This window comes from Branchiostoma floridae, chromosome 19 (genome assembly GCF_000003815.2).
Source record: "Branchiostoma floridae strain S238N-H82 chromosome 19, Bfl_VNyyK, whole genome shotgun sequence".
Lineage (NCBI taxonomy): Eukaryota > Metazoa > Chordata > Leptocardii > Amphioxiformes > Branchiostomatidae > Branchiostoma > Branchiostoma floridae.
In genome coordinates, this window is record NC_049997.1 from 4099061 (window position 1) to 4122804 (window position 23744).

General features: G+C 41.5%; 1 protein-coding gene across 1 annotated transcript in view; it reads left to right on the forward strand.

Annotated features, from left to right (window-relative positions):
- Nucleotides 1–23744, forward strand: part of LOC118407083 — a 40483-nt gene that overhangs the window by 10873 nt on the left and 5866 nt on the right. Inside the window, exons 14-19 of the mRNA XM_035807501.1 lie at nt 505–638; nt 1653–1713; nt 2679–2748; nt 3849–3973; nt 4288–4435; nt 20288–20349. Coding sequence (XP_035663394.1) covers nt 505–638; nt 1653–1713; nt 2679–2748; nt 3849–3973; nt 4288–4435; nt 20288–20349 — 600 coding nt within the window. The remainder of the gene's footprint in view (nt 1–504; nt 639–1652; nt 1714–2678; nt 2749–3848; nt 3974–4287; nt 4436–20287; nt 20350–23744) is intronic.

Here is a 23744-nt window from a genome sequence, read left to right on the forward strand (position 1 = left end):
AAGAGCATGTAATGCAAACTGTTTTAACTGTTACCTTAAGTCATATGTTTTAGTAGTATAATCAACATTATGCAGCATAACATTAACAACTTTGAAAATGAACCTAATCCAATACAGGGCTCGAAATTCATTTTTGGGATTAGGTGCACTGGTGCACACAGCTTAAAAAATTGGGTGCACCAAAACTTTTTGGGGTGCACCACTTGAATTTAAGTAATAACCTAATAGCAAAACCTAGTTACAAGCTATCAAATTCTTAAACAAGTACCATGATCAGACATTTTTGTTATTTTTCTAACACTTAGATGTCAAGAATATGATGTATACTTAGTATACATCATATTCTTGGTATCTTTACATACAGAAACCTAAGAAAATATTTGGGTGCACCCTGTGCACCCACAAAAATTAATTGGGTGCATAGCTCCAATTTTTGGTGCACCTGGGTGCACATGCACCCAGTATTTCGAGCCCTGCAATATGACATAGTAACTTTTGTTACAGGCTGTCTGGAGTCGCTACTTCCCAGCGTACAAAAAGATCCGTGACATCATCGACTCAGGGGCAGTCGGGGAAGTAAAAGTTGTGACGGCATGTTTTGGATTTAAAGTTGGTGATGTGCCGAGGTTAAGAGAAAGGTTAGTTTAGTTTTTACAATGCTGCTCACTGTTTTATTTATAGCAGTCTCCCTCAGTCATTATCAACTACTCAAACTACTGTATGTCAGTTACTGATTTTTATACTAGTGACCCTGATTCAACTAATAACTACTGTCAGTTACTGATTTTTATACTAGTGTCCCTGATTCAACTAATAACTACTGTCAGATACTGATTTTTATAATAGTGTCCCTGATTCAACTAATAACTACTGTCAGTTACTGATTTTTATAATAGTGTTCTTGATTCAACAACTGACTTCTGACAGTTACTGATGTTTACATTAGTGTCCCTGATTCAACCACAGACTACTGACAGTTACTAATTTTTATGCTAGTGTACCTGATTCAAAACTGATTGAGTGCTGATCCACTACTACTAGTTACTGATTCAACAACTGATCTGCTACTACTGATCTACTTCTGTCAGTTACTGGTTTCTGTAGCAGCTTACCTGATTCAATGGGGAGCAAATGCCAATTTTTTTAAAAACTCCTCCAACAATTATTTTTGTAGTATTGTATTAACTAATGCCAAGCACCCATCCATTTGTCTATCAAGTTTTCTTTTTGCTTCCAATCCCCACAGTTATGTTTTGAGTCCGTCATCTAGCCCACTTAATAAATTTGGCATCCCGGATATCACCTCAGTGTTGCGGTCTCGTCGTCTCGGGTGGTTTGGACATGTAGAAAGATCAAGTGACTGCATCAACACCTTCACCAAATTGAAATTGTCAGGCAACAGGGGTCGTCGTAGACCGATAAAAACTTGGATGGAGTGTGTTAGGACTTAGGAGGGACATCAAGGTGTTCGGTCTAACTAGGGTGAACTCCCTGGACAGATCTAGAGCAGCATGGAAGCGCGGTGTGAAGACTTACTAAGCTGACTGCTGCCTACCCCTTGTCAGGGATCCCAGCAGCAGTATAATCAAACAATGGATAGTGAGTGAGTGAGTGATAAAATCATGTCTTTACTGAATCTCTGATCTTGTTAGTTCCCAGGCTGGAGCAACCCTCCTTGATCTAGGGACCTGGGGATCTGGGGATCTATTGCAAGTATGTTATACAGATGTATGATTTTACCACTACCTGTAGTATTGTGACATTGTATGGTAAAATTATATCATCACCAAGCAGTGACAACTCCAAGTCCTTCAAAATCGTGCTGCCAGGGTCATCCTACATATGAAATAACGATCCAGTGTCCAGGACTTACACACCAGACTCAACTGGCAGTACCTGATGCATAATCTGCAAGCAGATCCTACGGTAGCATAAGATTAGAATCAAAAGCTGGCAGAGGAGTGAAGCAGACTTAGGAGTGTGTTTCGGTACATGGCAAACGTACACCTCTTGGCTGACTACACTCCTTGGCCAGTTTGGTACTATCTTATGCCATCATGGGATTTGCTTGGTAATTTGGAGATTACCTGATGCAGTGCAGAAAGGAGCACATGTGTGTCATGGTTTTCAAATGTATTAACGGGCTTGTCCCGACATACCTGGTTGCCCATTTTGTACACAACCAACTGTTACACAACCACAATTACAAATGTATACTAGACATTAAAACATTACTGCTTCACAAACTCAATGACACTAACACAGCTGGCCATGGTCAGCACCCTTCCACATTCAGAGGCACAACATACTTCAATACTCTTCCAAATTACATAAGATAGTTAAACCAACTTTTTATTTATTTCATCTTTACCAAACAGTTTAAAGCTGCCTTAAGGCACATACCTCTTGTAGTATCTTGACCTCTGACCTCCACCTTTCGACTTTTTGGTTTTGACCTTTGAACGTTTATGGACTTGAGTTATGGACACTGATCTTGTTTTGATGCTTTGGTTTAAATGTGATATCGATATACTATATGTTTTCCACTGATGTCTTAATGGAATGTAACACATTGTTTTACATGTATGGTGGGCCCCCTTGGAAATCAACTTTGTAAAGTTGTAGGGGTCACCCACTCATCTTGAGATGAAATAAATAATTAAATAAATCCGATCCAGTTTGCCGCCATGGTGTTCGAAGGGGAGGAACCACAAGACATCACCACTAGTGGACACCTTAGTGATGGGGGTAAGATACTCTATTCACAAACAAACAGAAAGCTGCTCTCCTCGTAAAATCACAGAACCCTCAAATAATAGTCTGTGTAACGCAAACTCCATTATCCGGAGCTTGTAGCCTCATCCCGGGAAAATGGGATATTTATCTGTTTCCAAAAAAGAAGCCAAACCCAACTTGACTATATGTTGTCAACTTAAGTATTTGGATAGTCTCTTGTTACAATAATGTCAATCACTGCCCTTGTCACAATTTCATGTTGCCTTATATACATCTTTACCACATGAATGTTTAACAAGTCCACTTACATGCAATTAGCCTTTGAAAATGGGCCTTCTTTTATTGTTTTTACTTGTCAACTTCTTTACTTTATTAGAGACAACTTAATCAGACTGAATTGTTGCCTGTCTGTTACATTCATACCTGTATTGTGGCAGAGCTCATGTACATGTAATGTAACTACATGTCACATCCAAACTCTACATATCCAGGGCTCAAAATACTTTTTTCTGCATACGTGCACTGGTGCAGGTAACATTGAAAATTACCTGCACCAGGCAAAATTTTACCTCCGCCACTATGAATTTAGGAAGTATGGATCATACTAAACTTGTTCAGGAACAATTGCTATTTTTTGTTATCCTTTATAGGTGGTAACATTCAATGCAGCTAATAACAATCCATATGCAACTGCATCATAAGACATTTAATATGTATAAAACCCTTGTACATGGACCAGTGCAGGTTAAGTGCAGGTAGGCACCAGAAATACCTGCACAGCTCCAATTTTACCTGCACTAAACTGCATATGCAGGTGGTATTTCGAGCCATGACATTTAACTCTGTTCACTTCCTAGCAACTGTAACAATATTATAGAAACCACCACACTTATCGAAAAGAGTAGGTGTGAGTGGTTCAAAACCTATAGTCCAATGGCCGCACCTGGGGCAGTACCTGTCGTATTGAGGTCACCTGAGTTGCGCCGATTGGCAGCTTGCTCCAGACCCTTGCGATTTTGTCTATTGTATGCTAATTGCAATTCAGCCCCTGGCTGCCAAGAGAGAGTAGTCGACCCACCCAGCTTGACTCAGGTGATGTTGTTGTCTTCCAGGAGATGATCAGACAGTGACTGTAGTGCTGAAGTACAGTGGAAACAGGATGGCCACACTTCTGTGCTGCTTGTCTGCAAATATGGCTAATGAGGCTTATGTATATGGGACAAAGGCTTATCTTAAGGTCTGGACACAATCTTAGATGTCGCCTTTCTTGAATTATACTGCTTATTTATATAATAACTAAGAAATACTTGTAGTCGACAAAAGGCTGCCAAAACACCCCCAAATGTTTTTCCGTTTGGCCTGACTGTAGAAGCCTGGAGTTATAGACGAAAATGTTGCATACAAACCAAATTGATCACTGTGTAGATTGACTTGTATTATAAAGCTTTAAGTATGTTCCAGTGACAATAAAACAAAACCTCCTTTTAACAGAAATAAGAAAAATAATTATCACACTAGTTCATGACATGTTTTTACAATGACATTTTGCAGATTCCAAACTTCTGGTGCCCCACAGAAGTGATTGCTCCAGACGGGACCCACCAGTTCCCTCTCCCTCCTCCAGAGAAGCCTCTCAACTTTGTTAACAGCACAGGGATGAGGTTTGAAGCCATGGAAGTCAGGAGGTGTCTACAGGAAGGTCAGGAACAGATGATGTTTTAACTCTTGGAATGCCAACAACTCCACAAGCTGTTAATCCAAATGTCAGGCCTTTTCAATATTATTTGTTCGTTCAGACCAAGGATTCATGGCCGTGCACTTAATCAGAAATTACGCCAGTGTGAAACCAGACAGCGAAGTGAATGAAGATTCATGCTCTTTGGTCTGGGCTGCCAGACCAAGTGCCTTTTGTTACAGAAGGCAGCAGGTTTCATTGCTGTTTCAGTAGCAGGGTATCCGTTGCTTTAACAGGGAGTGGTAACTAGCCATTTCCATTATATTTATTGACTAACAATTGCTTGAGGCACCTACTCGGACAGTCTGGGATACCGATTTTATGATACGTCCTCCTGACAGACAGTGTCTATTCAGAGTGCGTCTGCAGTTCACATTGACTTTGTTCTGACAGTTTTTTTGCTAATTCCCAATGTAGGTTTGACTGAGAGTCCCCTGATGACCCACGCCATGAGTCTACAGATAGCCGGTATCCTGGACCAGGCACGGACGGTGGTCGGGGTGGTGTCTGACCAGGACAAGGAGTAAACCTGGCTAAGCAAATGAATTGTAGAATAAAAACATTGCGCACAAAACGGTAGAATTCTTCTCTCGGGAAATACGCATTTAATCAAACAAAAATTTTCCTGATCAATGTTGCATGTCGTTCGATGTAACATATAAAGTACATAGCTATTTAATGTTCACATTTAAAAAGGTATGACTATGACTGGATGGCCCTTATCCGCAGGTTAACCTACATCCATTGTATTTATGAAATTACTGTATTTAGTGATATTAAGTCAACACTACAACAGGTGGTTTCAAGTTGCAATATATAAAAAATAAGAATATTGCAGTTTGAAACCTCCTTCCGTCGATTTTATAGCCCTACATGTAGATACCCTGTTTTTAAAACATAACGGATATAGGTTACCCTGCGGATAAAGGTGAAATAGCATTAAAACTAATAAATGTTGACGGTCAAAAGTTGTAGACTGTCTTTTAGTCTTTTTGTTATCCTATCTGATCCTTTTATAAGTTATAGATGACTTTATATATACAAATGTAGGTTTCTGTGAAAGCGAAAGAAATACAATGATTCCATGCGCTAATGAGATCACTTCTTAAAAGTTATACGAACTTATACAAAACTTCTATAGCAGTCCAATGTGTACTGGATTTATGCCTGTTCTATTTTTTTTGTTAAATATACAGTTTGCCACAAATATAGTAATAGTCTGTTGTCATTCTTTTGAAAACACGGCGAGGTGTATCACTCATATATTTAAATATAATCAACAAAATGATAAAATTTTAATAGGCAGCAGTAAAATATCTACAACAGCCACCCAAATATATCTAGTTAGACGGGGTCAAAGGTTACCAGCTGGTGGGAGTGGCACATGTGCGCAGGTAACTAAGAGTAAAACCTTTGCGACTTCAATAGAAGAAAACTTAGATTAAAAAGAGATTAAGAAAGAAGTATTTCAGTAAGCAAGTCTACGAAAGCTTCACCTTCCGCACTGGAACCGAGTGCTGAAAACAATGGTCGAATCGGCCTCAGCACTCGGCGCCCAGTGCTGAAGAATGTTCAGCACTCGTTTTCCAGTGCTGATCGGCCTTTCTCCAGTGCTGAAGCTCCCTCAGCACTCGTTTTCCAGTGCTGAAAAGACGTCAGCACTCGTTTTCCAGTGCTGAAAAGACGTTTTCCAGTGCTGAATGTTCGTCAGCACTCGGCTCCAGTGCTGAACTCGCGGCCCGGGCGGCGATGGGTTAGGTCAAAGGTCACTCAGCACTGGTTACCCAGTGCTGAAACCGCCGTCAGCACTGGAACCGAGTGCTGATATACAAAAGCTTCGCCTTCCGCACTCGATTTTCCAGTGCTCAGGGGCACTTCAGCACTGGAACACCAGTGCTGAGAAATCTTCAGCACAGGAAAACGAGTGCTGACGTCTTTTCAGCACTGGAACGTTCTTCAAACCAGTGCCGAAGTCTTTCGAGCACTGGAGTGTCCTAGTGCTGAGAGCGGTACTTGACGTATATTCGGATTAAAAATAAAGTTAACGTTACAAACTTACAAGTACGTGCCAAGAAACTTTTGGTTGTGCTATTCAATTTAATGTGTAACTTGGTGTATGTATAGAGTATAGATACAAAGTACTGAAAGCGGTACTATATACTATACTAATAAAGATGATTTTTCAAGTTTAATTTGCAGTTTTTAGCTGGTGTGTTACGCCGAACGGCGGTTATACCGGCTATATAACGTAAGATAGATACAGATGCAAAAAAGCCTGAATTTGTGTTGTTTTGTGTAATTGAAATGTATAAGGAATGGATATCATTAAAACGGGATTGCAAACAACTTCAAATTTAAAGATTTGGGGGGCCCTGAAAAGGGCCGGGGTGCTGTGAGACTTCAGCCTGCCTCCTCCTCCTCGTTGTTGTTGTTGTTGTTGAAGAGGCGCCGCTGAACTTCCAAAAGGATGAGGTCTGCCATAGCTGCTGTTGGTTCCCGAAGCCGGCGTTTCCAGTGCTGAGAGCGTCAGCACTCGGTTTCCAGTGCTGACGAACATTCAGCACTCGGTTTCCAGTGCTGAAGCCGGCGTCTCCAGTGCTGAGAGCGCGTCAGCACTGGTTTTCCAGTGCTGACGAACATTCAGCACTCGGTTTCCAGTGCTGAACCTGTGTGAAAATTTGCCCGTCCCGGACTAGTCCGGACCGGCATGAACCGTCAGTTCGAACCATGCAATAGTCCGGGGGTCGGACGGGTCGGTCGGACGGGACGGACGCTCGACAGTTCGCAGAACGGTTCGGACGGCCATAAAGGGTCCAGATTGGCCGCTTGGACTAGCCCGGACTACGTCCCGGACTGGTCCCGGGCGGCATCGTTCGAACGCTTTCGGGCGGCGGCCTGGAGCGGGCCGTTCGAACGGTTCGAGCCGGTACGGCTCCGCCCGGGCCGGACGGCCGAACGGGCGGTTCCCATAGCAACAAAGCGATCCGAACCGTCTGGGGGCGTGCAGAGCACCGCGGGGCGCCGGTTCGGACGTCTGCGGACGTCTGCGAACCACCAATTTACATGGCAACTGTACCTCCCAAACACCCGTGGAATGCGTAAAATCGTGCTGTTGTGAGGTGGAAATCGCTGCCCAAACAGTTCGGACGGTCTGAACCGCCGGAATGCCGTCACAAAATAGAAAGAATTTGAATGCAATTCATCCCTCTGCCGCCAGCGCTCCTATAGACAAAGTATTAATGACGGCTTGAAGTTACATAATGACACCAGCCGCAAGACAATCAATGTAAATCACATGTGCCCTCACTTTGACGTTATGTGCGTGCGGAGTCCCAGGAAACATTTGATTGCCCGCACAAACCATGTACAAAGCGTAAGTAATGGATTTCTGATGTCTTTCCGACTGAAGCGTGGTTACCAAACATGTGGTGGAGACACTATCACTAATATATGATATACATTCAAGTCCATAATCTAGAAGATTCATTTATAAACATCATTGAATGCCCTAATATATTCATGCCAACGCTAGGCACGTTACGCACCCAGCGGCGGCGAGGGTTCAGTGACCCCATCTCAAACGTAAACAAGAAGACGATCCTATGAAGAAGCCAAACATTTTGTTGGTGTGTGTTGAACTTTATTGTATTTTGTTGAAAGAAAGTTGTATCTAAATATTGAATTGTAATATATATGTTAATCTAGTGCCACAAAATATTATTCTACGTGTCTAAAATAAGACTAGTTTTGATATAGGTGCTGGCCCCCATACGTGAATTGAACTCTCCCACACTTGATTGAAGCCTCCCGGTCCTTTGGGACAGCCGCCCGACAAGTGCGCACATGTCTGTAACTCGTTGTTTGTTGTTTATTTTACGTTCCATGTGTTAATTTTTGGCACAGTTTGCACATCCATTGACAGGAATACCACTAAGAATGATGTCGTCATTATACCCATTTCCTTTGTGTTTCTTGCCTTTTTTCACGAGCAAGTTATTCAAAGACGGGAAAATACGATCCAGATATCAATTTGCGAGCCAGTGGCTAGGCCACACCCACACAGCGCGAAACTTTAGGTATAGAGGCGTGCCGCTGTCCATCATCGCGTGGCGACCGACAAAATAATTAGCAACCATATATCCGCTTAAGCTGGGTGTCATGCTGTCCGTATTATAAAACGTCTGCACAATTATTATTGGAATCTTTCGGCAGTAAATTTACTTTGCGCACTTGTAAGCGACTTTTGACAAGACTGGCCGGTGTTCCCGTAAAGCTTTCCTTCTGTCCTAATCCCAGCAAAACTGGTCTCCGGGGACAGCCGCCTACCAGACCGATTCGTAGGGCAGGAATCAAAATGTCACACTACAACGGGTCTCCAATTACTGGAAGGGTGGCAAAATCACCAATTGCAACGTCCGGCCGCGCCTTTGAGCTTCGGCCGTAAGTCTAGAATCTACTTAAATTATTCAGCAAAGCAAATAGGATGTAAAATCTGCTTGTCTCTAGTGTATAGTTATTGTGCATGTGATTTCATTAACTTTTGTAAAATCAACGATATTCAGAAGGCTTCAGAAGTACCACGAGTGATATCATACAATGTTGATTAAATGAGTAGAGATTAAAAGACGTCACCCTAGAGGATTATTGTTAACCTACGCCGTAGACGTTTCAACTTTCACATCGCTTGATAGATTTTTATGCCCGTCAAAGGCACATGTGTGAATAGCAGGCGAAATCTTTACTTGCGGCACAAGTAAATAAACGCTTTTTGAAAAGTTGGTAAGGAGGAACAATATTAAACGGGGAGGATTATTGTCGAGGAAATTCCGCTCGTGAGGACATGGATATAACGTCCTTGGGAGGAAGTTACTAGTATGCCATGGTGAGGAGAAGTAATTCTATGGAACGTTGATATTAATATTTTTCAGTTGTAGTTATACTCTACTCTCTCTACTCTATATGAAGCATGGACATGGACACCTGACGTGCTAATTCAGATTACGCTTAGTCTACAGTTTAGTCTTTGTTCTGTGCGTTTAGTCGTTACACAGCATTGGGCATGTACACAACCAAGATACACTTACTGAAGTACAGAGAAGAAAACAAATTCGCTGGAATTTCACAGGTTTTATCCCCAGGGGCAGGCAGGCGAGTTTCTAAAGCTTGACTCCCTGCTGACAATAATCCCGATAGCCCGTCCGAACGGTTCAAACGGTTCGGGATTTACTGTGGCGTGTCCAGAGATCCGCCTGGCTCCGACATGTCCGACCCGTGAGAACGTTGCCCCCAACCAGGGAGGTTTTATCAAACCCGGGACATTGAGGAAACGTTACTTCGTTACCTTCGTCATGGATTTAAAATTACCTCCGATCAGTGGTGTATGCGGAAATTGTAAGACGATCATAATCACATCATTATCTTCGCCGAGAAGGTTATATTTATGATATAATTTGCAACGGTACGTGGAAACATGACTTCCTCTTTGCTGCAACAAGTGAATATTACGTCATCATACCACTGTGTTTCCACGAAAATGGGCGCTGAAACAACATTGTGCATAATACAGCCCACAGGAGTCCCAGTAAGTGCGGAAAAAATACATGCCTTCAGTTAGCCAGGATTTTGACTGTGCTGTTGATAATTTCACATCTAACACACTTGGTAACACAGCTAAACGATGTAAAACAGTTTCTTACCAGTTCAGTCTTGAACAAGAAGGGATGTTTGTATTCCAGTCCGTTCGTATTCCACGGAAGTTTCGGCAGTCGGTTGGAACAGCACCAGAACATAATTCCACACAAATTGTTTGTGTTGCTAGTCCTTTTCCATCTCTCCATGGCAGTTTGATGCATCCTGACCCGAAACGACAACGTACAAACCCCTCACGCGACACCTCTTCCAACTTATCCATGATAGTCTGTACATTTAGCCTTAGTATAAGACTAAAAAGCGGAAATATAACACAGGACATCAGGAAGCGGTTTACTGATGAGTTTTCAATTTGAAATGACCGCGACGCACGCGCAATGCTCATGTTATCCCCAGGGGCAGACAGGGGAGTCTTTCAAGCTTGACACCCTGCTGACAATAATCGTGATAACCGGTCCGAACGTTCAGAACGGTTCGGGAGGCACTGTTGCGTGTCCTGAGATCCGCCTGTCCCTGGCCAGATCCAGGGCAGTTCTCTAAGTCTAACCTTTCATATTACGAAGGATGAAGCGTCCAAATTTCTCAGGGGAACATGACATGACCCCTAGATTGTGCGTCACCATCCCCAACCCCTATCAATTTGCGACGCACGGGTAGTGCATAGTCTCTCCTTCTGTAAGTGTAACGTGCTGGATGCAGCCATCCACGGCGTTTCTTGATCCAGTCGTCGCTTCGACTAACGAGTAATATATTTTCGAATTTTTATTGTCCGTTTGTGCTCTTAAAGCTAAGTACAGGTCAAAATGATAAAGTAGTTCTAACGCTTCTAACAACAATATGCATATAAAATGGTGGCGTTAGATGTTCGGCTAACCGTTCCCCGTGTCCTGTTTTGGATACCGTACTCCAGCGTGACACAGCACTGTACTTGTTTTTAGTCCCACTTTCTTGATATAATGTCAAGGGGAATATCACTGGTCAAACTCAACACGTTTTCAGAGAGTCGATTGAAGTCTCGCTGCTACAGGTCGTCCAACAGGTGATCCAACCAGGTACTGCTCACAAGTTCCTTTCCGGCCAAAGCATGCGCTTTGACTCCAAACGATGGTGGAAATTTTGGTAAGTGAGAAACATTCAAAATATTGCACTTCACAAATCATGTTAGGTATTGTCCACAAGGCGAGATAATGCCGGACGCCATGAAAGGCAATAAAGATGCTAAATACATTTTCAACATTATCTCCCGTATTATTGCACATTTGGACAGAATCGTCGCTTGGTACAATGACAGTCAACCGAAACGTAGCGCAACTCAATGTCGTCTTATTTGTAAAGCGCCAGAGACAATTATTTAATCATAGGGTAGAAAGATTATATTTAGTTCTACAGAAAACAATGGTGGTCTGTAACTTTTCCCCGCCCGTTTTAACGCCGTGCGAGCCTGATCAATCCAGAGTCGTATGGTGAAGACCTCAGGTGCCAGGGTGACCTACAATAGCATTGTCGTTTATTATGGTGAAGACCTCAGGTGCCATGCGCTTGGAAGACAACGATTTTATTGGCGTGGGCAATGTAGTTAGTAAATCAAACACGACAGCAGAACGGACAATATAGCAATGTAGTTTTAGAAACGAAACACGGCGTGCCGAATTCTTATTCGCCATGCCACTGCGACTATCCAAGCGGTATCTGCTGTTACGTGTTTAAGACTTTTTTCTCATTTATCGCTAGAGAAAAATAAAGAGACAAACAGGACTAAAACATATTCATTCTTCATGAGAACAGACTTCGTAACAATGACTTGTTCATACCTATAGATATTCATATGTCTGTTTAGTTATAGACCTTACGAAAGTCGCTTTACTTTTGTCGTGTCAATAAAGATTTTATATGCTGCATGCACGGCATTTGGTAGTGTACGAGATACGATACAAAGACTGGTACTTCGTGGCAGATTACCCTTTAATAATGGTCGAGAGGATAAACATGTAGGTGTGATCCGCGTACTCAACGCTGCATGGGCGTGATGGGCAATCCAAACTGTGCAGGTCGCGTACTGTTCCCTGGCCGGCTTACTCTTCTATTCATTCTATTTCTACGGTTTTCCAGCGACCCGGAGTCTGGTACTGGTAGAGACTAATATTTTCCTGCAAGGAGAGAGCAAGCCGACATGCAAGTCGGCAAGCAAGCCTGCCGACTTCATTAGACAAACAGGCATTTGTCGCAGTTCTCCCAGACGTATTTTTCCGTCCATAAAACTCGGACAGGGCCCACAACCTAAATTATGTCACAAAATGTGGCAATATGTAACTGCGAAAATTTTGGCATTGTCTTAATCACGTGGTTGAACAACGTGTTTTGGCTCGCCATATTCAGATGAATTTCCAAGAAACTTGATAGTGGGGCATAGGATTTCAGTTTCAGTTTCTTACAACCAATCATGTGGCTCATTATTTGCAGTGAAAATCGACGTCTCCGGCTCATTTCGTACAAATCGTAGCGATTGGCTAGCCAGTAAATAGATTGTCCCACACTGTACACATCAAACGGCTGCCGCCAGCATGGCACCATGGCAACGGCCAATGTGTGGTGGGAAGACCACCAGAGCGCCGCTCACGTGCGCCTCACAGGCGGGATGTCAATCAACCTGCTGTTTATTTCAGCGGGTGCAGCCTGGAACTGGGGTCGCCGTGTTTTCCAAAATCATCTCGCACACTGGACAGCCGGGCTTTCTGAGCAACGTTCGCACATGCAGAAAAACTGCACTGAGTAGCGGAGCAGATTCTTCAAAGGGTGACTCAACACAGTAAGCTGGAAATTGGAAAATGAACAGCATTTTATAAGTGTATGTAAACTTTACTAGAAGACCCATCAGTTGGTTTTTGCTACTCTATTGAGTATTGTATTATACTCTACTCTTCACTTCAGACAGCTGTGCGTGGTGACATATATGTACAAGAAAACACGTCACCCATTCATTAGTCGCGGCCAAAATTTAATATAGAAGAAAAGTTGTAGATTTGAAGGTAGAAAAATCTCAATTTTTCAAATTTTCATAGTACATTTTGTATTGTTCTGGCGATAGTGCAACGCTATTACTATTAGTGTTCGCCCGCTCTGGCTGTTGCCCCGCAATAATGGACGTAATGCATGCCTCTAACAATGTCTAATAGTCTCACCTACGGACTTTACTGCTCTTCTGGCCGCTGCGCCTAGTGTACGGAAGGGGGCGCTGTCGCACGGCTTCATACAATTTAGGGACTTAGACAAAATTTGGCAGGGCGGCGGCAATTTTTTCTAAGTGTTTTACGGCGCCCGAAGCGTCCGGCGGTCCTGAACTGCCGAACGTGCTGAACCACTTAATGACGGTTCACCGCCCGGCGCTCGGACTGGCAGCCTCGCGGGCCGGACGGCTTTGACGTAGGCGGACCGCTCGGACTGCCCTCGGACCGGTCCGAACCGTTCGGGGCGAGTTGATTTTCACACAGGAAGCCATCTTCAGCACTGGTTTCCAGTGCTGAAAAAGGAGGGTGAAGCTTTCGTAGTTTTGCTTTCAGTAAGGGTTTTGCATCTTTACTATCAGAGCCTACAGCCAATGCTCCATCTTACTCATTGTCGTTTGAGCTCGAAATAAAGTTGTGAAGGGGCGTCACTTTTTCAGTTTTTGACTTAATCAAAATCATTGATACTGCCAGACGCAGACTCTGCGACAAAACACATTGCTACGCGTCTGAAAACTATATATTTTAACTTAAGTTAATACCAGTTTTTTGTCCGTGACTCTGTAACTATTTCTAAGGGCCACAGTATTAAAAACTTGACAAAATGACGATCCAACTTTTCACTGAGGAAAACCTTGCGGACTCCTGAATATGATCTAGATCAAGTAGAGCTCAGAAAGTTTGGTTACGCCCTGCAGAGAACGTGGTCAGAATATCAATAACTAATTTCAGAGTGACCCCAAGTTTAACAAGTATGGCGCCGACTCGGTGGGGGTTTGTGAGCGCCGGGAAAATCAGCAACGACTTTAAGGTGGCCCTGGACACTCTGCCTAAGGATGAACACCAAGTAAGTTATTATCAATCCTTCAACTGTGAACTTGGACACTTGTCACAGTTCACTAGCTTTTCATCAGCAAGTAGCTTTTAAGCCTTCCCGGACTATCAAAAATGTAACATTATCATTAACCTTTGTGTTATTCACTTTGAAGGCTTAAATTTGCTATAATATTAATAATAGCAAGCTGGCATATCTTTTCCTCCAAGATTTGATATTTCTTTACAATTTTGTGTATATTGACTAATTTGAGTATATTGTGTATATTGAGAAGTTGAGTTCTTCTAATCTTCCATTCCAAATTATTACAAAGGTTGTGGCAGTGGCAGCCAGAAGCCTGGAAAGTGCCCAGAAGTTTGCAAAAACTCACGACATTCAGAGAGCCTATGGGTCATATGCAGAGCTAGCAGCACAGGACGACATAGGTAAGATATGAATACATATCGTTTATAAAAATGTGTCCTAGAATGATATTTGCTGATTTAATATTTAACTCAGCCCAAGTTTAATATTTAACTTAGAAATTATAACTATTTAAGACCCCCCCTAGCCTGTGTTTACACAAGCTCTCGCCGGCTGGGCTTAATGACCCCCTCCCCCCGAGAGGGAGGCGGCAATCTTAGGGCCGGCCGCTAGGGGCGCGATTTTAGTCAGGCTAAGACACCCCCCAATCACCTCAGTTACCCCTCTTTATGGCCTTAAGATAAATTGATAAAGAAAAAATGTTTCTGCAGGGTTGGACAAGTTTTCTAAAATTGACTTGTCCTATCGGGCAAGTACTTAAAAAATTTACTTGCCCGAACCAATTTTTCACTTGCCCGAAATCTAAATGACATTTTTCTATGTACATTCATGGCCTTCAATGGAATTTTTGCTATTGGCTCTATTTTCTGTGTTAATCAATGCTTGATGTCATGACTTTGAAAAGTAGCAAGTACAACAAGAAAAGCTAACTTGTCCGATCGAGCAAGTGGGGAAGGACATGTACTTGCCCGATTGGCATTTTCACTTGCCCGGGACTATAGGGCTAGTGGATTTGTTCATCCCTGTTCTGGGTGAGGAGGAAAGAATGATATATATGAAAGATTAAAAATAATTCTACATCAATTATAATGGTATGATTTGTTCCATTTCCATACACCCCAGACGTGGTATACATCGGCTCCATCCATACCCAGCATGCCCCAGTGACTACCATGATGCTCCAGGCAGGGAAGCCTGTCCTGTGTGAGAAGCCGATGTCTGTCAACTCCCGAGAGGCGTGGCAGATGATCGGCCTCGCTAAGGAGAAGAACCTTTTCTTTATGGAGGTAAAGCTCTCCCCATAGACTTTTTGTTTTGTAAGGTTAAGGCAAAGGTTCCATGTATCCTTTGAGGCTGTAAGTTGTTATCTATCGTGTCTAAGGCCACATCAATTTAATTTCTTGGTTCACGGATTCGCTCGCTCCTATTCTTTGGAAAAAAAAATAAAAATAAAAATTATCACTCAGCAAATTTTCACCATTAGTGAAATCATTCATCAACTTTCTGGTGTAGCAAATTAGCTTTTATATAAGCTCCTTAAAGTGTGGGTACAGGTGCCGTTACTGTACAATAATAAGTGTTTTTGTACTTTTTTCAAGCTGAACTTTTTTTTCTTTATGTTTTGGATTAGCCGTTACCTTTACCCCAACCATTTTACAATTTTTATTTTTATTTCGCCCTCTCGCTCCATATTTTTTATGAAAAAATCCGTGAACCAAGAAATTAAATTGGTGTGGCCTAAGGGCACGGTATTGGAAGGCAGAGCCTATCACTAACCTTTAGCCACCTTTTACCTCCACAAGCAAAGTGTGGTATCCTTTTTTTATACCTGGATGGAGTGAGGAAAGTTGTGTTAAGTGCCTTTCCGTTTTTTCCCCAAACTGCATGTAATGCCTTGTAAACTTTCCTTACTTTAAGTCATGTGGAAATTCAGTACAAATCAGTAGTACAATGATATGCACTAAAAAGTACTTATCCAATAACACAATTATCTTTTGTTACAGGCTGTCTGGAGCCGTTTCTTCCCAGCATACAAAAAGATCCGTGACATCATCGACTCAGGTGCAGTCGGGGAAGTGAAAGTGGTGACGGCATGTTTTGGATTTAATGTTGGTGATGTGCCGAGGTTAAGAGAAAGGTTAGTTTTTTAAGAAACATATAGGAAATTGGAGTTTTCTTTTACACAACCTTTTAAGTCTCACTCCAGTCAAGCACTGACTCAGTCTGAGATAGATATCTGATAGGCATGGCACAACTTAACTAGTTGTGTCAAAAGACCATTAGTCTAATATCCAAAGATCATGAGTTTTTTTTACATACTTTTTTATGTGGTCGTGTTGACTGTCACGTTCTGAACAAATATGATCAATTCATAACTATTTCCTTTTTGTATGTCTCATACTAGCTAATGCAAGATGTATTGAGATTTACTAAAAAAATAAAGATTTGAATATTGATAATTGGGACATTGTTCATGTAAATACTCTTCAAGCAGAGGTTAGGCTCCAGCGTCTTGTTGACATCTTTTTAGGCATTTTTGACCTGAGCTTTCAACATTAATGTAATTAATATATTGTCAGTTTTTTTTGTCTGCCAGCCAAACAACCATCTAAGTAGATTTCAAAAAGAAGCCAAAGCCTAACCTCTGCTAAGAGAATATTACAAGTAAAGGCAAAATTGGAGAGCAAATGACAATTTTATTATACTCCTCCAGCAATGATTTTTATTGTATTCTATATACTGTAGCCCTGGATCCCCAGTCATCACCACTAGTGTCAAAAACCACTGCTTGGAGAGTGATTGTAAAGGCAACATAGAGAGCAAATGACAAATTCACAAACTTGCAGCCCTTCTGCAACTACATGCATGATTTATTGTTTTCTATACACTAGCAGTCTTGAACATAATGTCACGCACCTATCAATTTTTCTTGTTGTATGAAAGCAAAGATATTTACTGGATCTACATGTTTGTATGCATGATTGTATGATCTTGTTAGATCCCAGGGAGGAGGATCCCTGCTGGATCTGGGGATCTATCCGCTCCAGTTTGATACATGATTGTATGATCTTGTTAGATCCCAGGGAGGCGGATCCCTGCTGGATCTGGGGATCTATCCGCTCCAGTTTGATACATGATTGTATGATCTTGTTAGATCCCAGGGAGGCGGATCCCTGCTGGATCTGGGGATCTATCCGCTCCAGTTTGATCATGATTGTATGATCTTGTTAGATCCCAGGGAGGCGGATCCCTGCTGGATCTGGGGATCTATCCGCTCCAGTTTGATACATGATTGTATGATCTTGTTAGATCCCAGGGAGGCGGATCCCTGCTGGATCTGGGGATCTATCCGCTCCAGTTTGATACATGATTGTATGATCTTGTTAGATCCCAGGGAGGCGGATCCCTGCTGGATCTGGGGATCTATCCGCTCCAGTTTGCCACCATGGTGTTCGGAGGGGAAGAACCACAGGATGTCACCACTAGTGGACATCTCAGCGATGGGGGTGAGATAGCTGACTTACTGTCACTTGCCATATTATTACTCCTTTGCTTTATCATATCAGTAGACAGCTTAGAACTTCTTCAGCTTAGAAGTGAATCAGGCTGAATTCCTACCTAGCTGTATCTGTATTTGAGATCTGATATGAACTTTAATGCTCAGCTACGAGCAAATGCCGATGATGATGATGATGATGATGTATCTGTATTTGCACCTATTATTTAAGCTAAGCCAGACAACCATCCTTCAGCATAATACAACGAGCCTTGTATCCAGTAGTATGATAGCTGAGAGGAGAGGACAGAAGAGACTCGGGAGCTATATTGTTAAATGTTTGGACACTCAGGCTATAATACAGGTCCTTCCTGGTGTGTGTGATTCAAATCCTACTATCCTATGGCTGCACCAGGGGCAGGTACTGCCTTATAGATGTCCAGGGGTGCCTAAGCATTTGCACGAACCCTATGAAATTCGTACGAATATTATGTGATACACACGAATCACTATGCGAAAACGCACGAATATTATGAAATTCGTACGAATCACTATGCAAAAACGCACGAATATTATGAAATTCGCACGAATCACTATGTGATTCACACGAACCTTATGAGATTTGCACGATCCTTATGCGAAATTGCGCAACTACTGCCGGGGTCACGTGACAGACGGAGCGGCATTTTCAAGATGGCGGCTTCGATCGGCATCGACGGAAAATACGATGTAACACGCCGAAATGAAGCAAAACAGTAGCTCACAGGCCATCAAATACATCTTTGCGACAGTAAATGTCCATTCCATGCCTTGAAATATAAATATCATGGGTAGATTAACGCTCAAAATCATGCCTCCTCCCGGCCGCCGTTTTTGCATAAGGATCGCGCAAATCTCATAAGGTTCGTGTGAATCACATAGTGATTCGTGCGAATTTCATAATATTCGTGCGTTTTTGCATAGTGATTTGTGTGAATTTCATAATATTCGTGCGTTTTCGCATAGTGATTCATGTGTATCACATAATATATTGCGTACGAATTTCATAGGGTTCGTGCAAATGCTTAGGCACCCCTGTTGTCACTGAAGTTATTAGTGATGAAAAGCAGTCCAAACTTGCAATTTAGCCCGGCCAATTGTAAGCTCCTTGCAAGTCAGCCTCTGGCTGCTAAGAGAGTCTGTAGTCGGCCCACCCAATAATTGAAAACTTTGACAGATGATGTTTTTTCCTACAGAAGTTGATGAGACAGTGACTGTAGTGCTGAAGTACAGTGGAAACAGGATGGCCACACTTCTGTGCTCTATGTCTGCAAATCTGGCCAACGAGGCATATGTGTATGGAACAAAGGCCTCTCTTAAGGTTTGGATAAATTTTCTGTTTGCCTTTCTTGAATTATGCTGCTAATAGAGATAGAAATAAACATTTTTAGCTCACAAAGAATGCTGGAATGACCCCAAATAGTGTTTCGTTTGGCCAAGGACGTTAAAAACGTTTGAAACTTTCTTTGTTTGGCTTAAAGCCACTTAGACAAAAATCTTGTATACAATCTGAAATGAACACTTCAATTTGTAGAGTGACTTGTCAGCTTTGAGGTACTGTGTCTAAAAATAAAGCATCAACAGACAATGAAGCATAACCTCATTAATAGGAAGTAGGAAAAAAAGTGACCACATTAAAGCATGAAACATACAATGTATTTCTACAATGCAATTTGCAGATTCCAAACTTCTGGTGCCCCACAGAAGTGATCGCGCCAGACGGGACCCACCAGTTCCCTCTCCCTCCTCCAGGGAAGCCTCTCAATTTCAATAACAGCACGGGGATGAGGTTTGAGGCTATAGAAGTCAGGAGGTGTCTTCAGGAAGGTCAGGAAAATTTAAGTGATCTTTAAGTTCAGATTTTCAAAGAAGTATAAGCTCCACAATCTTGAAGAATCCATGGTACTTACATTGCTTTGGGCACTCTTTTCAATTTTCTCTTTTAAGCTCACCACTATCATCTTGTCTCCTTATATTCTGTCAGGGCTCTAGCCAGCGTCCGTTTTTCCGTCAATTGACGGAAAATTACTGTGTCTGACGGAAAATTTTTTAAAGCAATCCGTCAACCTTGACGGACAAAAATTCCTAGGTGGAAGCCACAGGCGGCTTGGGGACGCTGTCCACGGCTGTAAAAGCCACACACTGTTTGTTTTGCTATTGTTATGATTGTTGACAATGTGTGTCGACGCTCTTTCGCATGCAATAATCTCATTAAAACCGGTTTTTCAAGGTCTCAATGGCAACATTTACTACTTTGTAGTGTCATAGGGAAAATTAATTTTCGCGATTTTCACGACGATTGGAATCGGCTGACGGAAAAAAAATTCGAGCTGGCTAAAGCCCTGTATTCTGTATAACATAAGTCTGATCCACTCACCCAGGATGTACTCTACTATTTTCAATAACTGTAGTGGGTTCTTTGCTGGAGATCACAGTGGCTGTCCTCAGACATGGAACCTCCATGTAATATCCTATCTCTTGTTTTGTTGGTGTTGTTTAATGTTTGCATTGACATTGTTCTGACAGTTTCTCCTATTTCCTAATATTCTAAGGTTTGATTGAGAGTCCCCTGATGACCCACGCCATGAGTCTACAGATAGCCGGTATCCTGGACCAGGCACGGAAGGTGGTCGGGGTGGTATATGACCAGGACAAGGAATGAACAGAATAATAATAATAAGTTTATTGGAAATTCTTGCCCGTGGGCTAACTGCAGGTGATGTGAGAGGTTCAAACAGGATAAAAATCAACAAAGCAGGTGTCTGCTCTAGTTTTAAAACTAACTCTAGATTTTGGGTTATTGGGTTTTACTTAATCTTTTTCGGAGACAGTGGAAGACGAAAGATCCCTGGTGATGTTAGAATGATATAAGCTAAAAAGTCTCGGTACTTGTGATTCTGTGATCTCTGATCAGCCTTTTCTCATTTATTCAAAACAAGTCAGTCACAACCAGGACCCGTTCTTTCCTTCCATACTAGGATGGAAATGTGCTTGTTGGGACAGAAAATCATTTTACTCCATCCGTCCTAAAAGTCAAACTGAAACAAAAATGAAAATTTACTTTTATCTTAGCTAGATATAACATATTTAACCAGAAAAATCAAAAGTACGGGCTCTGAAACAATCCCTGGTTACATTACTTGTGTGCAGTACTTTGCTGTAAGAACAGTCCAACCTGTTCAAACAACCACTTGTTACTAAAGAATCACCTATACATATTAGGAGCCCCTGGCCTTCATGTGACCACTTTTTTGTGGTCTTTTTTTTAATTATGCAGTTTTGATTAGGCATATCAATCAAGAAAAATTTAAATGTGCCATTGATATTAAGAGAGGTGCATGTCAGATGGTCAGATGTTGCCATAAGTCATTTGTAAACCAGTCCGTACCAAAGGAATACTGCTGTAACTGGTTTATTAGTTATTGGTAACTCTACTGGTATAAAAGCTCTTAAAAACTCATGCCATTAGACAGCATTCTTAAATACCAAGGATTTCTGTACAATGTAAAAATGTGCTAAGATTGAAGTCACGGGTATTGTATCAGAGAAAATGAAAATGGCTGTGTAATAAAAAAGGCACTATTTATCAAATTGTAGCCTTATTGCTGTAGATGTCTATAGCAATTTTACTAACAATGTTTTCACTAGATACACTATTGTTTTCAAACTGGCTATTATTGCTGCTAATAAAACTGAGGAATAAATGCACTTTGTACCGAAGTTGCTAGGTGTCACTAGTTATCTCTCTGGAACAATTGTTAGTAGGCCGACGTGCGAAGAGGCTTGTGCCTGTGCCTCATTTGTAAACCCAAAATAGCTGACAATTGTATTACGGTAGGTCAGAATGGAAAAATTGATAGTTGGCATGCTAAGCAATTTGGTGACCTGGTAATGTACTAGTATATATTTATGATCAGGCAAAGGAATAAATACATCAACCACCTAAAATATGTCCAGCTGGTGAGGTCAAAGTTGAGTGTTTCAGTGGGAGTGACACGCGCGAAACTTTCACTTATCAGTGAAAGGATCTCAGCGCACGAAGGTAAGAAAGAGATGTCTTAAGAATTCATCACGTGGATTTAGATTTCTTGCTATAGGATAGGATTACCTCAAACGTAAGAAGAAAGCACATGCTTCTCGAAATGGCTTGAGATAAAAATAGGGATTGTCTGCTGCATTCTGTATGTCACATTTTGATTTAAGACAGGTTGTTTTTAACGTTAAGACATTGATCCGAATCTCATCTGCTAAAGATCTAGTGTTTGATGCTGTCATATAACGTTATAAATAGCCACTTATATCGATGTTTTACCCCTATAATATCTACCATACTGGCCTGGTCAATATCATTTTAAGACAATTTTGAATGGGCAACAGAATCAATTTCAGGCTTGGATAATATTACCTAACATTTTAGAAACTACCAAATGTACCATCTTAATGAATATAACTATGCCTTCATTAGGAAGTTTTTTAGATTTCAGAAACGTTAGGTCATGCTTTCTTTTTTTGTTTAGTCATCGTGACTTGCATACGTGCCAGCGTATTCCTATCAACCTTAATGAGGATTTATTGCAGCATGCACTGGGTAATAAGTAACTTACAGATAAGAAATGGTAACTCATTACAACATATTGGTGCGAGCTCTTTGACGAGTCAACTGTAACAGTGCCCGGAGTTGTAACAATTTATTCTAGTGGGTCCTGGTTAATATTTAACGCCAAGCAGCCAACTCGTAACAATTGGGCATTTGATTTTATAGTCAAGTCAAATTTTATTTCACAATGATTGTATCAGCAAGAAGGTTAAAAAAAATTATATATATATGAATGAACAACTACAAACTACCCTAAGACAACAAATTAAGCATCATTACTCAATACACGACATAGCAGCATAGTGTATTTCACATTCATTGTTATGGCATGATTTCTCTTCAATAATTAGCATTAGATGATTTTATATTGCCCTAGGTAGACACATATGGAGTCAGGACATGATAGAAATACATTGGATATTTCATGCAGGTAACAATGAAAATCATTCTAGATTGTCCTGGTTAATTTGATAAGTAACACAATAAGGGCTGACTTGTTTGGCGTTGGATGATGAAATAACCTGGTGTTACCATTTATGACAATCTATTCTAGAGTCTAGACTGTTCAAGTTAATTATTAACATCAAGTTTAATAGTAACCCTAATGATGCTTTATTCTAACAGGTTGGCCTGGTTAATAAGTAACATAGACTCCGTCAACATGGCGCCGACTCGCTGGGGGTTTGTGAGTGCAGGGAGGATCAGTAACGAGTTCAAGATCGCTCTTGACACACTTCCGCAGGACGAACATCAGGTAAAGATTGACTTTGAAAGCATAAGTTTGTTCTTGAAGTCCAAACTGACATTTTACTTACGTGTTTAACAATGCATCAGCATTCCTTGCAGATTATAATTGCCCTGGAAACCAGCATTTTAGCCAGCCGGCTCACAGAGAATTTGTTCGGCAGCGAAGGCAAGGTGACTCTTTCCCTGCAAGACTCCTCCTTGGAGTACTTATCTAAGGTCCTTGGGAAAACCTACTTTGGTTGCTGAACAAATTCTCTGTTGGTCCTGGCTAAAAGCCTGGTTTCCATGGTGTGCAGATACAAATGTAATTGTAATGTGTATAATGTTATTGTGTGAGGTTACTGGCATAAGATAAGGGAAAGTGGTTAGATTTCAAGAATTAAACCTTAAAACCATTTATCTAAATAAATCATATAAAACTCTTCTTATTTTTTAGAAAAAGGGGAGCATGTAAATGAACAAATCACTGGTATTAACCCTTAAATGTAATTGAAGAATATTACAAATTCAAAGGTTTAGAAATTATTTCCTGTTGTATAAAATAATGCATGCAGGTTGTTGCTGTGGCAGCCAGAAGCCTGGAAAGTGCCCAGAAGTTTGCAAAAACTCACGACATCCCGAGAGCTTATGGGTCATATGCAGAGCTGGGCAGCACAGGACGACAT